The 15,607-nt window shown below is 37.2% G+C and overlaps 1 protein-coding gene and 1 long non-coding RNA gene across 4 annotated transcripts; one reads left to right on the forward strand and one right to left on the reverse strand.

The window, feature by feature from the left end:
• Nucleotides 1–67: 67 nt before the first annotated feature.
• LOC107078372 (uncharacterized) lies at nt 68–5,494 on the forward strand. 2 transcript variants are annotated; one of them, XR_011190358.1, is made up of 7 exons: nt 68–157; nt 452–479; nt 1,606–1,738; nt 1,969–2,061; nt 2,611–2,634; nt 4,155–4,244; nt 5,180–5,494. It is a non-coding gene; the product is annotated as an uncharacterized lncRNA (long non-coding RNA). The 2 variants fall into 2 exon arrangements; XR_001479316.2 differs by lacking the exon at nt 1,606–1,738.
• On the reverse strand, nt 4,207–15,407 carry mcoln2 (mucolipin TRP cation channel 2). Of its 2 annotated transcripts, XM_015355385.2 has the most exons (14): nt 15,271–15,407; nt 12,841–13,000; nt 11,724–11,897; nt 10,219–10,372; nt 9,770–9,854; nt 9,591–9,687; nt 9,078–9,177; nt 8,650–8,762; nt 8,331–8,480; nt 7,943–8,044; nt 7,727–7,849; nt 5,184–5,390; nt 4,908–5,035; nt 4,207–4,292 (listed from the first exon to the last, which is right to left on the reverse strand). In XM_015355385.2, exons 1-14 carry the CDS (start codon nt 15,312–15,314, stop codon nt 4,223–4,225), a joined length of 1,707 nt encoding a protein of 568 aa, XP_015210871.2. In that variant the 5' UTR covers nt 15,315–15,407; the 3' UTR covers nt 4,207–4,222. The 2 variants fall into 2 exon arrangements, with proteins under 2 accessions (XP_015210871.2, XP_015210875.1); XM_015355389.2 differs by lacking the exon at nt 8,331–8,480.
• Nucleotides 15,408–15,607: the final 200 nt, after the last annotated feature.

Consider the following 15,607-nt stretch of genomic DNA (forward strand, 5'->3'; position numbering starts at 1 on the left):
TCTCTATCTGTCTGAGGAACCTCCTGCAGCTGCACACGGACTGGACTCCTTAACCGGGGTTAATGGAGTATAATAAAAAGAAAGAATAATGTAATAAATTACAGAGACACTGGATGACGTTTTTCCCATGAAGATATACAGACACGTCCAGTTACAGGTAATATTTATAATACATCTTATAAGTCTAAAATAGCATAAAAAGCAGTCACACAAAGTGTACATTTTAAATTGTGGTTCACAGGTTCTGGTTGCTGTTACTGATACACTCCTCACGCAGACTAGTCACTACACAGCTGCATAGTTGTGGCTTCTAATTGTTCCCAACTATTTTACAGTATTTTGAATCTCGTTGCAAACGTGAAAACTTGTCCCTTGGCAACACATTTCGGAAACACTAAATTGGTAGTTTAAAAAACATTTGAATAAGAATTTTGTTCTTTTTTTTTACCAGGGAGGGAAAAGCATAACGTACTCTTCAGGTAAGAATGAGACAGTATGAAACATTCACCCTACACCGCAGGAGGTGGGTCTGTGCGAGAGAGGCTGGTTTACTATCATCATAGTTCATTTCTATTCGCTGTGCTACATTCAAGTTGGGACCTGCCCAGGTTACTTGTGAGTTTAGTTCCTTCTTGTGATTGTGCAGCGCACTGCCTACAAAAATAAAAATAAATATCCAGTTACAGATAATACTGAGAATCATCAACTTTAGGACGACGAATTGAACAATACTGAAAATAATCTAATTAAAAGAATAGGGTTTATTAAAAGAAAATGCTAGGACTGCCCAAGACTAAACAAAATAAAAACTTTAAAAAAGATAAAAAAGATTTGTACTTTCACTGGCTTTTTCCAATCTGTGAATTGGAGACTTGTAAAACTGGAAGGACCGTGTTCCTCTGGGAAGAGATGTTGCCAGTCCAGGTCTGTGGTGCAGACAGAGTAAATAATAGTTCAAAGTAAACATTCCCTAACTTATCAAGATCATGCTTGAACATGGTTGGATAAATGTATGTTGGTGTCTGAAAAAAATCTAAGGAATCATTCAAAACACTAATATTCATGAGCCAAGCAAAACACAGGAAGACTATTCCCACAGCACACAGTATTAAAATCAAGAGGAGGCTCAACCCACAGAAATATGAATCTCATTAACCTGTTACTTTCTGATCCTTTAATATCTGAAATGGAAGTTTGTCCTGGTTCTGCCTCTTTTCAGGAGAAGTGATACGTTCTCTTGTCTCATAATTTTTAATGTTAGATGTTAGATTTTAGATTTTGCTCTTCACAATTTTTTTTTTCCATGTATGGAATGAAACAGTCCATGAGCCACCTGTGTGGTTGGGGGAATATTTGACATTGATTTACTCAATTCCTCAATGATGTCAATCTGAAATGATGTGTAGCTGGGCATCTTATAATGGGGTCCACCTGTATGACATTATTGGTGAAGGGCTCCACATTCTCACAATGGTTTAATCAGTGTTTTTTATTACAGTACTGTATGTGCACAGTGGTGGCTAGGGGATAGAAGTACAGTATCACGCCGTATTTGCAATGTCATGTTATTTATACTTTTCTTTCTTTCATTCCTTTGTACTTCAGTGGTCAAGTCATAATTGTAAATGCGAATCCGTTCTTATCAGACATATCTGAAAGATAAAGTACTGTTACTTCTACATGTAACGAGAAATAAACATGAGAAGTGTGTTACACCTCAAACTCAGCAGAAACTCAGGTATGCAAGGCAACTATTGAAGCCGAGCCGCAATTTGTAATAAGTGACTCTAGAGCCTGTTTTACAAAATCTTTATTGTAAATTCCTAACATAAAATACAATAATGTTTTAAAATATTTTTGCCTGACTGCTCTTTTTAAAATCAACAGAACTCTTGCTAACAGAAAGTTCATAAAAGTTCAAATGCCTTGTGACAAAAACTGAAAGTGTTCTGAAATGTTCTTCCACAGCTTCCTGGAACTCAAAATGACCCATGAAATATCAATAATATATGCTACAGATAAAAATATTGTAAAGCAACAGTTGACCGTATGGACACTAAGGTGAGGTTTATGTGTTTTCCATTCTCTATATTTTTGTAATCATGTGCAAAATGTAATTAATTTTCTAATTATATCAGAACCTAAATTGTTGATATAGATCAGGAAGAGCAACAGGTTTAAGGTAGAATGTTACACCACTGCTAATATACACTTAATCAGAGATCATACCCCTTTAGATTATGTGCTATTTCAAGTTAGCCCCCTCTCTATCCATGTGTACACATTACCACTGAGTTCTGTTGTCCAAGCCACTCTATAATAATTCAGTGTAAAGATCCTTTTACAAAAGTAACTAACTCCTCTGGAGGTTTAGAGATTCACTACATAGGGACTAGACTGAGCTGAGCTGGAACCACTTAAATAATACAACTCTTAGCATTATCCTTCCTCAGTAAAATTCAGATAGTTTAGATCAACAGAGATCCAAGACTGAGGCAAAGAGCAACAAAAAAGAATATCAGTTTATACTTGATTCATACTATACAAAAACAAATTATATACATACTGTATGTACATTTCTTTTGTTTATTTTGGCTGTTTATTTTTTAGGTAAAACATGGAACTTTAAAAAAGGTAATGCCGCTATACCGTAAGATATCTTGGACAAAATATATTTTCTTGTTCCTGTAAATATTTTCAGCAAGATGCATACTTAAGCTTCACTCTGACAGTTAAATATGAGCCAAAAGTTTTTCTAAGAACATAGCCTCTTAAATAGGCAATTACCAACGCCCTAATGGATCATAATGCAGGTTTCTCATTAGCTACTGTGTGTGGCATGAAAAGGCCAAGAGTTGGGCAAATGATCTAAGCATATACGATCTATAATGGCCAGCATTATAAAGTAATTGTCACTTACTGAATTATGATCTACAGATGCAGATTTAAATTAAGAGGATAAGGAAACCATTAAGAATTATTTCAAGACCTAATGTGGTATACAGTGGAAATGCCACTTTTTCGGGGTTTAGTTTCACATTAAAAAGGAATGAAAATATAATTAGGCTCATGAACAACATATTCTTCACCGCAGATTATATCAACTCCAAGTATGTCTCCAAAATGTCCAGCACCCTGGATCTCTCCTGGGTTTGTTTTCCACTGAAAATGTGGAAGCTGCTCTCACAGTCTGTTTTCTATAGTCTTTTCCATCGGTTTCTTTTGTTTCCAGTAGTCTTCAGGTTGGTTAAGACTATATATGGTACATAAAGATTCTCTCAGCTAATCAGCAATACATCTTCATCTCCCTCCAGCCTGTTAAAATGTAACAAAGTATAAATTAGAACTGACAGATTAATCAAAATGTTTAAATATTTAATGTTCAGAGTCTTTCCTGCTTTCATTTCCGTTTCACCACTTTTTAAGTACAGTTTGAATCAGGTGTGACAGTTTATCTGCAGTCTGGTAAATACCATTGAAAAAGAAAAAAAAATACAATTTTTTTTTACAAAAAATGGAAGATCTGAAACAAATTGAAATTTCTTCTTGGATTAATTATACTACAAATTAAAAACTAAACAGTGAAATAGATTTTTAAAGTACTCATCAAAACTACTACTTGTGTAGATTAAGACTACAGTTTAAAAGATGAATGTTAAAAAAGCTGATATAGAGATATTTCAGATTGTACTAGTATAGTCTTATTTTTTTAGCATTCAAGTTATTTCTAGCTTTCTTTTCCAAAACTTTATCAGCAATAGAAGTAAGACTAATTAGGGTATACATTTTCTTCAGTTTTCCCATTTTATATAAATTAGTTGACATCTGCAGAATTCCAATCTGTGTGTGCTACTCCCATTCTAAGTAATAAATTAATTATCCTAACTAGACATCTATTAATAATACCCATTATACCGTATGGCATGAGGAATAACATCTTCCAGAAGAAAATGCGACAGGAATGTGAATTAAACTCTTGTTTAACCAGCTTGGCTGAGAGTTGTCCCCTGGCTGCAGGATGAGGACATTAGGACCCCAGACAGAGATCAAGTGGGAGTTGCAAAGTTGCCAGAGAGATGGTGGAGTGGTAAAAAGAAAGACAAATGCAGGACAGAGAGGGGTTTACAATGAGAGGTATTTCTAATTTTCTACAGGAAGAGACATCGTGGAGAATTGCTAGTCAGAGCAGAAGATGTGAGGAGACCTTGGTTGTTGTCTTCCCTCATGACAACAGAAATGTAAAGGTACAATGTCTCATGGCTGTCTCCTGATTCATACAGAAGCTGTTAATCCTGAGGAAGCAAAAAACCCATGAAAAAGAAACAATGATGGAAGGCCCTACTGGCAATCAGCAACATGTTCCAGGAGCAAAGCTAATTTCTATTATTTGTATTACCTACATTAGGAAAAATCACAAACATTTTCAGCAGTTTCCTACTTCCTGTCTGTCTTTTACCAATGTGTTTCCATGCTACAACAATCTAAAGCACTTTCTCCAGGTCAAATAATCAGACGAGAGCATTATTAAACCTGACAAATGTGGCTAAAAACTAAATTATCTGCCTGAAACCTGCTGTCACACTGACGTTCAGATCTTGCTGTATGAGATGCCAGTGTCTGGTAGACATGTAATACAGAAGTTCCAGTCTGATGGCCAGCTTAGACTAATATTGATTTAGACCGACACACACAGTACACAAGAGCTATGAATATGGGAGAGGGGACTGCTATTACAGTTTTCTGCAAAGGTGTCTTTCCTTGCTCTCTAATAGAGAGATGGGAAGTCTCCATAGAATGGGAGTGAATTGGAAGCCTTTCAACAAATTCACAGATTATCTCCCTATATTTTTTAGCCACAGCAGTCTAAGCTCATGAGCAGGATAATATTTGCTACAGCGATTATGTACCTGTTGCAACAGCACACAAAGGAGCACTTGGCCTCCTGCTCTTTGCAGCTCTCAGAGGAGGGGAAGTCCCTGTATCTCTTCAGGAACCTCTGGAGGTCTGTCATGGGGAAACCATTCTCCTGGTAATTCTTAGCAAATCAGGACAAAAAACCATAATAAACAGTGATTTGCAAAAGTGTTAAGACCCTTCCTATGGTGTCCCATTTTGATAAATTACAAAGTGATTCATACTCATTTTCTTCAAATCCTGCTATTGCAATCTGTCATTCAAGGTACCTTAATGGTTTCATAAGAGTCAGTGATGAGGGCGATGAAGAGGCTGAGCACCATGTAGATGAAGAGGGAGATGAAGGAGTAGAGATAAACCCGGCTGAACAGCCAAACCAGAGTGCTCTTCTCCTGGAACTGGGCGAAGGTGGCGAACATGTCATCTCCGTTAACCAGTGAAAACAGGCACTCGGCAACTCGACTCAGACCCTCAAACTGTACTTGGCAGAAAAACAATAACATCCAAATGTTTTCATAATCTCCACGGAAAAGCAAGCAGATGATGTCCCGTGTCAAATAAAATAAATGCTAAGACTTTTGTCCTGTTGTTTTGTTTGTATTTTTAACTGCACATTCACAATTTTCTCTAGTTATACGCTTAACAGTCAAGCTTGAACCCTCATTCTTCATTCATTCCCTCAAATTCCTGCATACTGTCAGAGAGGACAGAGAGGGACTCAGCTGGTGTTTAAGGCTTATAATATTTTTATGATAGATATAACTGCAGATCAGTCACAATGCCTTTATATCAGCAGTAGTGCTGCAGTCACTGAATTGGCTCAATGGCAAATTCATTTGAGGTTGAATAATATAAATTCCTTTCAATTCCATTCATCCAAACATTTTTTAATTGTTTTTACCTGATCCAGTAGGAGAGCTGTAGTCTCTAAAGTGACTTCTCTCCTCTGAAGCAAAATACACGCTGGATGTATTCCAATCCGGACACAGACACAAACACACCAGGGACAATTTTCCCAGAAGTCAATTAACCTACCAGCCTGTCTTTGGACTGTGTGAGGAAACTGGAGCACCCAGAGGAATCACAGGTGGAACATACAGTACAAACACCATGCTGACAGCACCCCAGGAATCGAACCCAGGGTCCCAGAGCTGAAAGGCAGCAATGCTGACCACTGTGCCAGTTGTACAGCCCATAGGAATTTTAGCCAGGACACCACAACTACACTTTTGGTTTAGAAATTGCCACCATCACCATATCATAACACTTGCATTAGGGATAGAAAAAACTTACAGTATCTACTACTGAGCACAGGAGTACTCCTCTCTATGTCTAAAATCAGGTGGCATAATAGAAGCCTGACTGATTGTGCAACAGTGATATAGCTGTTAGGATTTTCTTTTAATTGTTTTCACATTTTGAAAATAAAATCAGCAAATAAATTAAATAAAAAAACTAAATTAACATTATAATATTCAGCCTAGAGAGGAAATGAACCATTGGAATGAACAGCATTAGTAAAACTGCAGAGACAATTCCAATAAATCTTTCCAAATCTTCTTCTATAAAAAAAACTTCTCAACATCTCAGAAATAAACCCAGAGTATTATACACTAAGCCAAAACTAAAAAGATTAAACCCAGCTGAAAACACATTATGGCTTTACAAATAAATCAAACAACAAAATGAAATAATGCATAAAATCTGTTCACAATAAATAGGTACCACAATTTTCTTAAATTATAATTAAATAATACTTATATTTGACTAATTTCTAAGGAATGTGGAGTGACTACAGATTATTCCAAGAAACAGCATACAAGGAATGCTCAGAGTTTTTACAGGTGTCAGTAAATCATCTATTTCTTATTGGTTTTAACCTGATTACAACTTACAAATAATTCACCTCAGTTCTGTAACTAAATGGTGAAATTAAATAGCCTGTAAGAGTAAAGGTCTAATGACATGTATAGGCTGCTTCAAGTTTTCCAAAATAGCCTCTGGTTCAGCTAGTTAAACAAATAACAAAACTGAAGTGGTCTAACACCACCAAACCCGGCACAATCATGACTATTTGATTAAAGCTTAAAAAAAAAAATATGAGAAAAATATTTCTAGCACAGTTGTAATTTCAATGGTCAAATAACAGCAACAGTGCAAGAAAACACACAAATCTTCATATTTAACTTTATGGGTACAAAATAACTTTCCCCTCTCTTGTGCTCTGAGCAGCATGACACTGAATTATGGATACAGGTGGAGGGAATGCAGAAAATATATGCAGGAGTTGTACTCTAATATGTTTACTGATCATGCCACTAATCATTTGTGGTCATTTGCGGTAGCAGACATTCTGTCTGTCTGCAAAGAGAGTCAATAATACACCATTAACCTCTAACCATACATGGACTGGAAAGGCTTGGACTACTGTGTCATTTCCTATAATTTAAAATAATTTATTCAATTTGATAAAATAGTGTCACCTATTATATTCTACACACGTTAGCAAGTTTAACTTGATGAATTACAGTACAAGCACTGTGGTGGTACATTGTTTTGCAATAATGTAATATCAGTGTATGTGGCAACACTGCCCTCTCTTGGACAGTTTCATACTGGTCAGTACAAGATGCAAGACAGATTTGTTCTTTGGTTACATCATGTCTTTTTATGCTTTCTCCGTGACAGATGCTGAAGGTCTTGCAGTCATTCAATGGATTTGTAAAACTGTTTAAAACCCATATCCTAATGTTGTTAGGCATGGGAAAGTATCATGTTTTCTGTCTATGCAGTAAAGATGTTAAACTCCTACCTTTTCATGATAAGGACCAAGAACAATCCATCCACAGAATGTATACCCCAAATATATCATTCCTGCACAGCAACAGAATCGCAGGACTTTTGGAAAGGCTGCCCTCATTGTTAAAATAAGGACCTGTAAAACAAATAACTTATGATTCTCACAACATTAAAAAAGCACTGGAAATGTACACATTCAGTCAGTCACTGATTACTTCTGCTTTCTTACATTATACTTTTGAAAGTATCCCAAGTATCTGATCACTCCCACCCAGACCAGCAATGTTGAAGTTCCTAGAAAGATACTGCAGACATCATAGCTTGTAAGGCTCTATTGAAAACAAAAAAAAATCCATAAGAGCATATCGTTTGTATTCCTTTAACATAATGTCTTTTTACCTGTCTTCTTTACTTTTTCAATGTAACTGTCTGCTATCATTCTCCCAAACACAGAGAGAGAGAGACAATGTGAGAGATTATATCAGAAATATGTATGGATGATGATCTGAATAATAATAGTATAAGCTACTTCTGAGAGTGCTAAATAGTCAATTAAGGTCCTTGATCTTGTACCAAATTTCTCAGTCTACAGTGAATTCTGTTTGTACTGTTTTTACCTTGGCCTGTATTTCCATCTTCAGTATGGACCCAACAATTGCCATGGCATCGCTGACAATGACCATGACATACCAGATGTTTAGGAACTCCTGCTTGTCTGCCTCACACACCTTGTGCTTGTAGTTCACGTGCAAAAACCGAGCAAACCTCTAGCCAACAAAAGGAGACACTTTCATTAATGTGCCACTTGCCTATCCTACACACTCCTGAAAAACCTCACATCTAAGAAAATTACTTTAAATTTTGCCTTGTTGCCATGTCAGCAGGTATTAATACAGATCCCATAAACAGAAAGAAACTGAAAGATGAATAACTTACCTGAAGTAATTTAATTGCAAGTACAATCGATCGTGTGCAAAGCACTGCTGATGTCAAACAGGTCACAATGACAAAGACATCAAATACAAGTAGATAACGCTTGTTTTTCTGAACTGAAAGATAAGTCTGTGTTATAACATGATACACATTATAAAAACTTTAAGAATGAAAATGCAGTTATAAATCTAATTCAATAAATTGAACATGTTCTCTATGCTACTGGCACAGTAGTTGGCTGTTATACTGTTTGAACAGACAGTATTATTTGTATGAAATTCAGCAATGTTTTGCAATGGAGATGTGTTCTGACATAGATGGATTTGGGAAACAATACATCAAAATTAAAGGCTGTCATTTTCACATTAGTCTCTAAATCTTATCTTGTATCCTCATTCACTTTTCTATGACAATTATACTTATGTACTTACCTGTTCCTATATTCTTACAATTTTTGCATGCAATGCTAATAGCCTCACTATCAAAATAGACTTTCATTTTTCCACTGTGACCTTGGTTATCAAACGTTATCTGAAAAAAAAAGGAAATGTCATAGTCAACCAATAATTTTCACACTGCAAGTCCCATAGAGCCCAGTTAGCACAGGTAGCACTGACTATCACAGACAACATTGAAAGATAAGAGTGTCAGACAACTCAGAGGGACACTGTTGAGCGTAAAACATGAGATACTGAGGTGAGCTGAATCCCTGCTCTGTGGTCTGAGCACCACTTGAAGGGCCATATTCACAGCCCAGACTCAATGTGACTCAAACTCTTGAGTATGGACTTTAGGATTCAAGCAGCAATCCATGTGAGTGCCTTTACTGGTTAAACCACTACTTTCTCCTAAGGTAAGATATCAAGAGGAGCAATGTTTAACGTAACATTAAAAAAATTAAAAAATGAACATCTCCATAAATTTACTAAAACAAAAGAACTTACCGTTATAAAGAATTCATAACAGTCTGGCAATTCATGAGATCGTATTGTTTGGAGGTTGATTCCATTTAGTCGAAAGCTGATTCTCAGATTAACAAGCCTAAATTTAATGACGACAAATACATTTTTAAATTCAGTGGAACAAAAAACAGTACATGCTATGAAGCAAGCTTGTTCTTTACCTGTAAAAGTCGAGGTTAAAGAAAGAGGCATTGGCCATTTTCCATTCCTTATCTTCTATAGTTTTGATGTCCAATGTCAAACAAACTGAAAAGAAATAGAGGCTGTTAAGAAGGAAAATGAGACAGGAATTAAAGATACATTATTAAAATACCAATTCATCAGTTGTTCTTTGTAACAGAAAAAGAAAAAGTTGCATCTTCTTCAATGGACATTTACAGTATACACTACAGTATATCAGCAGACATGCTTTATACTTATTTCATAGATAGATAAGACTTTATTGATCCCAAAGGGAAATATTGCTTACAGTATATTAATTTAATTAGTTTTGCATGGTTTTCCTTTCTTCACCTTATTTTATTCTGTGCTTTATTATGCTTGTTCTGGTCTTAATACAGTACACAACAATAAACTGATATGGGTTTGCCGAAAACCTCATGCTTCTCACCAGTTTCTGTTTCAGGGTCAATATCATTAGACTCGTATGAAGAGTGAACACTCCCTCTCCTGTAATGTTGTTTACAAATGACTAAAGGCGACACTTCACTGTCGTCCTGTGCATAACTCACAGGGCCCACTGACAGGTTCTTCAGCAGGGCATACTGCAAGGAAGAGAGAGAGATTTTATTTTCCTTGTAGTGATTTTCATTAAACCACCTATGAGTGAAATGCATGGAATTACAGAAAGCAACTACACACAGTGTGAAATGGATGTGATGCCGACACACAAAGCAGACCTGGCTTGTTACAATTGTTTTTTGACAGATTAAGTCATAATTTGCAGTATATTACATTTGCATCTTATTTAAGTATTCTTCAATACTTCTTCAATATCCCCATTACAATTATTATAAAACTGTTATAAAGTAGACTAATAGGACTCTGTGAAGCAAGGATATCCAGTCCCGGACCTGCAGGACCAGTGAGTCTGTGGGTTTTTATTCCTCCAGAAGCAGGACTGTTGTATCTGCAGGTTTTGTAGGTTTCATTAAAGTGTCAGCACCCAGTTAAGCCATTAACCACCTGGTTTAGCTCATTAAGAGCTGAGTTGCAATGACCACAGACACTGGTCCTCCAGGATAAGGGCTGGACATCCCTACTTTGCAGAGCTCCATAGTCTCCTTTACAACAGATTTGTTTGTTAGCTTGTGATTCAAATCCAGTCGGTTGTTCAATCAGTAATCACAAATCATTAAAGTTTTCTTTCAGACTATTTTCACTGGATAAATCTTTCCTTCCACTCAAAAGCAATCAAGGAATTTCCTGAAAAAAATATGCACAAGAATCATGGGCAACATAATGCATAGCTAAACAAAAATTACAGTGATAAGACTTAAAAAGTCACAGCAATGCATTATTTTAGAGGTTGTAAAGTAATCATAATAATGGCTTACACTTATATAGCACTTTTCTGGACACTCCACTCAAAGCGCTTTACAGGCAATGGGGATCCCCTCCACCACCACCAATGTACAGCATTCAATTGGATGATGCAACAGCACCCATAGTGCGCAGAACGCTCACCACACATTGGCTATTACTGGGGAGTAATGAAGCCAGTTCATAGATGGGGATTATAAGGAAGCCATGACTGGTAAGGACCAATGGGAAATTTGGCCAGTACGTCGGGGTTACACCCCTACTCTTGTCCTGGGATTTTAAATGACCACAGAGAATCAGGACCTCGGTTTTATTTCTCATCTAAAGGAAGGCGCCTTTTTACAGTATAGTGTTCCCGTCACTATACTGGAGCATAAGGACCCACACAGACTGCAGGGTGAGCGCCCCCTGCTGGCCCCACTAACACCTCTACCAGCAGCAACCTTAGTTTAACCCAGGGGTCTCCCATCCAGGTACTGACCAGACTCACACCAACTTAGCTTCAGTGGGTTGCCAGTTGTGAGTAGCAGGGTGATATGGCTGCTGGCTATGAAAACCAATTATGGTACCAACCTGATCAATCGCAAAAAATACACAATCATAAACATCCTGCTGAGAGTAAACTGCACGGCTGTAGTCATCCTCATCGGTCCCTGTGTACCCCTTCAGAAAAAGGTTCTTGAAGGTCATGCTATTTTCCTCCTTGTAGGAGATGACAAGTTGGTTGTTCAGCCCAAAGAGAACAAGCTTTGAACACAGAACAAGGGGGAGAAGACAATGTTTTGGAGATCATGTTGATTTGGCTTTCAACAAAACAAAAATGAGATAGACTGCATTGTTACTACCCTGTGTCGACATTCCTCAGCCCAGAGATCATGGGGTTGAGACAGTAGTTTTATCATTATATAATGTTATAAATGTATAATAGAGCTAAATTAATTCAATGCATTCAATTACACAATCCAGGACCCAGCAAGATTCTGATCAGGAGAGCTAAGGATGTAACCTTGTAATATCAGCTGGTCAACAGCAGATAAAGAAAACAACTTCTCTTAATTCGATTGCAAGCCCTGGCAACTTCCTCACTGCTTCACTACCAGGCAGTGCCTGCTCTACGCCTGCACAGTTCTGATGAATCCTTAACAAATGGCAGTAAAAGCTACATCCTGATAAATAACTTTAATTTTATTTGTCAGACAAAAGCTCAGACAAAAGGAAAACACTTGTTCTATTTGTTCATATTTTAATAAACTATGACCATCTTTCATTCACACATTCCTTAACAATGCTCATCTTTTTATGTAACCCCAAACATTTCTCGAAAGACTTTAAATACCTAACCTCACCACAATATGCCTGACACAATAAGGATAGAGAACCTCACTACCACAGTATATAAAAATAAGTATAAGTACTGTAGATTACAGAATAGTACTATGAATAAGACATTTCTTTTTTCAAAGGAAAGGTGGGTGTGAGACATAACAACAAGTAATTAATGCATACTGTAATTACTAGGATATTTATTTAAAATAGTCTGAGATGATTGTGTCAATCAATAAGGTTGATATATACTGTAGGTCATTTGAATGGAGTGACTATATCATGTTAGGGACATATATAGTGCAAACAACATTATCCCAGTGTTACCTTCACTGTCTCTGAAATCCATAAGCATGAGCAGCATTACCTGAGTGGTAACCATGATGATTTTCAAAATCTGTACCCCTAGTTTCCAAGGAACCTTGCGCCGCATCCTGTACTTTTCACAGGGGCTCATGAAGTAGTACCTGAGGTCTTCTCTGAGAGCTTCCTCTTCAGCAGAAAAGTCCTGACTTGTCACTGTGCTCCTGCAGACAAGGGTAGATGACAGTCACTGGACACTGTTCAGTGACCATGCACAAGTGTTATTTTAAATGAAACTGGCTGGTGAGGGTATAAGATAAAGTTGGGAAAATCTATAGAAAAATGTTTTGCTTTTTTGTATTCCTTTATTTCTATTTTTAAATTATGGTTGGATTTACACATTTTGTTTGGGCACCAAGCCTTTCATGCCATGATGATTATTCACATTTGTTCATCATTGTATCTTGTACCATGTGTGCATCATGGCCAATGCTGAAAGCAATACAAGATGTACATTTGATACACATGCTTCGTACCAGGTTGCTGTCTAGTAGGATTTTGTCCTTTTCACTTCATAGAGCCCCTGCAGACATGTGCCTGTTCACTGGTCTCTAAACCCAATATGCCACATGTCATCATAGGCCATTCCACAGGTGTTCGATGGGACCCTGTTCAGTCACCATGCACAGGGCACTGGCCCCCACAGCACAGCACAGCACAGGTTGGGGAACCTGGTCAATGCACCAGTCAGTCAGCTCACTTAGGACTCCCCACTGACTGGTCTGTTGTACGAAATCAGCAGTTGTTCAAGACATCAAGATCTTTGTTCATCAGGAGAGAGGACTCGACAGAGGTGTTGCTCCAACCCGAAGGTGTTGTTCTCTTGGCATGGGGACATCATGATTCCTGTTTTGCTTCTAGAAGCAAAAACAGTCAAATCCACTCACATAGATTAGAGTCAGTCATGAATGATTAATTTAAATACTGCCAAACATTTAATCAATATCCCAAATGGTTTTCTACAGCAATCCTGTACTCAGGAGCATAAAAGCAAACCTACTGTACCACAATCAACTGCAGCAGCCCTGCACAATGCCAAGACACCCCTGACACAAATGTTGTTTCTTTCAGTCTCATCTGATAAGATAGAAAAAAGCTGAGATCTATAGCAGATAGTACAACACTTGAGATGCTGCTTGTTTTTCAGAAATGGACATCAGATGTGTGAATTTTTCAGCAGAACAAACAAACATCCATTGTGCAAATGCAGAACCCAGCAGAATATAAGAAACATAACTGTTCCCTCAAAACTGGTAATTAATCACAAAATTCTGATTTGAGTGTAAATTAACTCAGCACTAGAACATTTAAAAAAGAGACTACCAATTTGAAAAATAATGGAGCTGATCTCTTTGTGCTACAACAAATAAAAAATCATTGTGAAATAATGGGCACAGTACATTGTGTGCTCAGGAAAAAAAACAGCAACAGTGTTTATCTAAGAAAAGCTTAGTTCAATGTGCAAGGGAACACCATCGCAGGCAGTCTGTGGTTTTTGCCTTGTCATCTGCATTGTTTAGGAAAGTTTTTTTTTAAACTTTTTGCTTTATAAAAACAGTAGCAGTGACTGAACAGTACTCACTAAGAGTGACAAGTGCTGTTTTTTAATTGCAATATGAGTGTCATGAAAATGAGACAGAAATAGCACAACGAATAGCTCAGCTAAAGTGACACCTGTGCTGTTCGTATGTCGTCTTGTGAAACTAATTTTCTGCAGTCAGCAGAAACTTGACAATAACTGCTACAGGTTCTTCATAAATAACTTCAAATAGACGAGATTACGTGGAGTTTTAGCATTCTCTACGTTATGCTATGCAAGTATGGTCCAATACATTAAGTATCTTAAAAATAATAAAACCCGTAAAGTATTAAATATGTAGTACAACAGACGTTTCATAGGCTTAGTTAAATAGTATATATTATACATTTACAGTACGCTTCGAAAATTCATAATTTTACTGCAATCAGCACTAGTATCTCAAAAGAAGACCAGCCACTCGCACCTTTTATTTAGCTGAAGACTCTAGCAAATAGGCTATTTTTATATTTCGAATTTAATCTCGAAATCCAGCATCAACTCACCAGATGTAAAAAAAAACGATAAAGAAGAACCACGCTCCTGCCCGTCAAACTAACTAGTGGTTTTGCTGAAACTATCTGACAGTGGTGCATCCACGCCGGCTCTGCTCAGCAGATACCCTATTGAATTCACTTTGGAACTTGAATCATACGGTACGTCAGAAACAAAATCGTATGTGAAAATTGAATTTTAGTGCTAATCAATACGCAATTCCTGAAGTATTTTTTTTAAAGTTTAGATCCTAAGTTATTTTAATGCGTTTTATGGCAGCGTCTCCCCCTAATGAGTTTCGTTTTTAATATTAAACTACAATATTGTAGCGGAAAACGTTGCCGATCTCTGTATTATTCTTACCCTCTTGAATCAAATGTTTCGTTGAATCTAACAAAAAAATCCATGTTAAACCAGTTGCAGGTGAGTGTTAGACTTGCTGAAGCTCTAGCAAACAGATACCACGAGTGTCTCCGTCAGACGGTACTGAACTTCAATAATACAGAAGAACTTGCGGTCACGTGTGAAGCAGGAAATACTAAGCTTGCATCGCAGGAGACCGCACTCTACACGGCTGCTGACCCGTCTTCTGTGCATCAGCCTTCAGTAAACTCTTTACTCTGTGGACTCCCTAACTCTCTTCTCAACAAGTTGCAATATGTTCAAAACTCTGCAGCTAGAGTACCTTACTCACACCAGA

This window comes from Lepisosteus oculatus, chromosome 9, assembly GCF_040954835.1.
Source record: "Lepisosteus oculatus isolate fLepOcu1 chromosome 9, fLepOcu1.hap2, whole genome shotgun sequence".
NCBI classification, from domain to species: domain Eukaryota; kingdom Metazoa; phylum Chordata; class Actinopteri; order Semionotiformes; family Lepisosteidae; genus Lepisosteus; species Lepisosteus oculatus.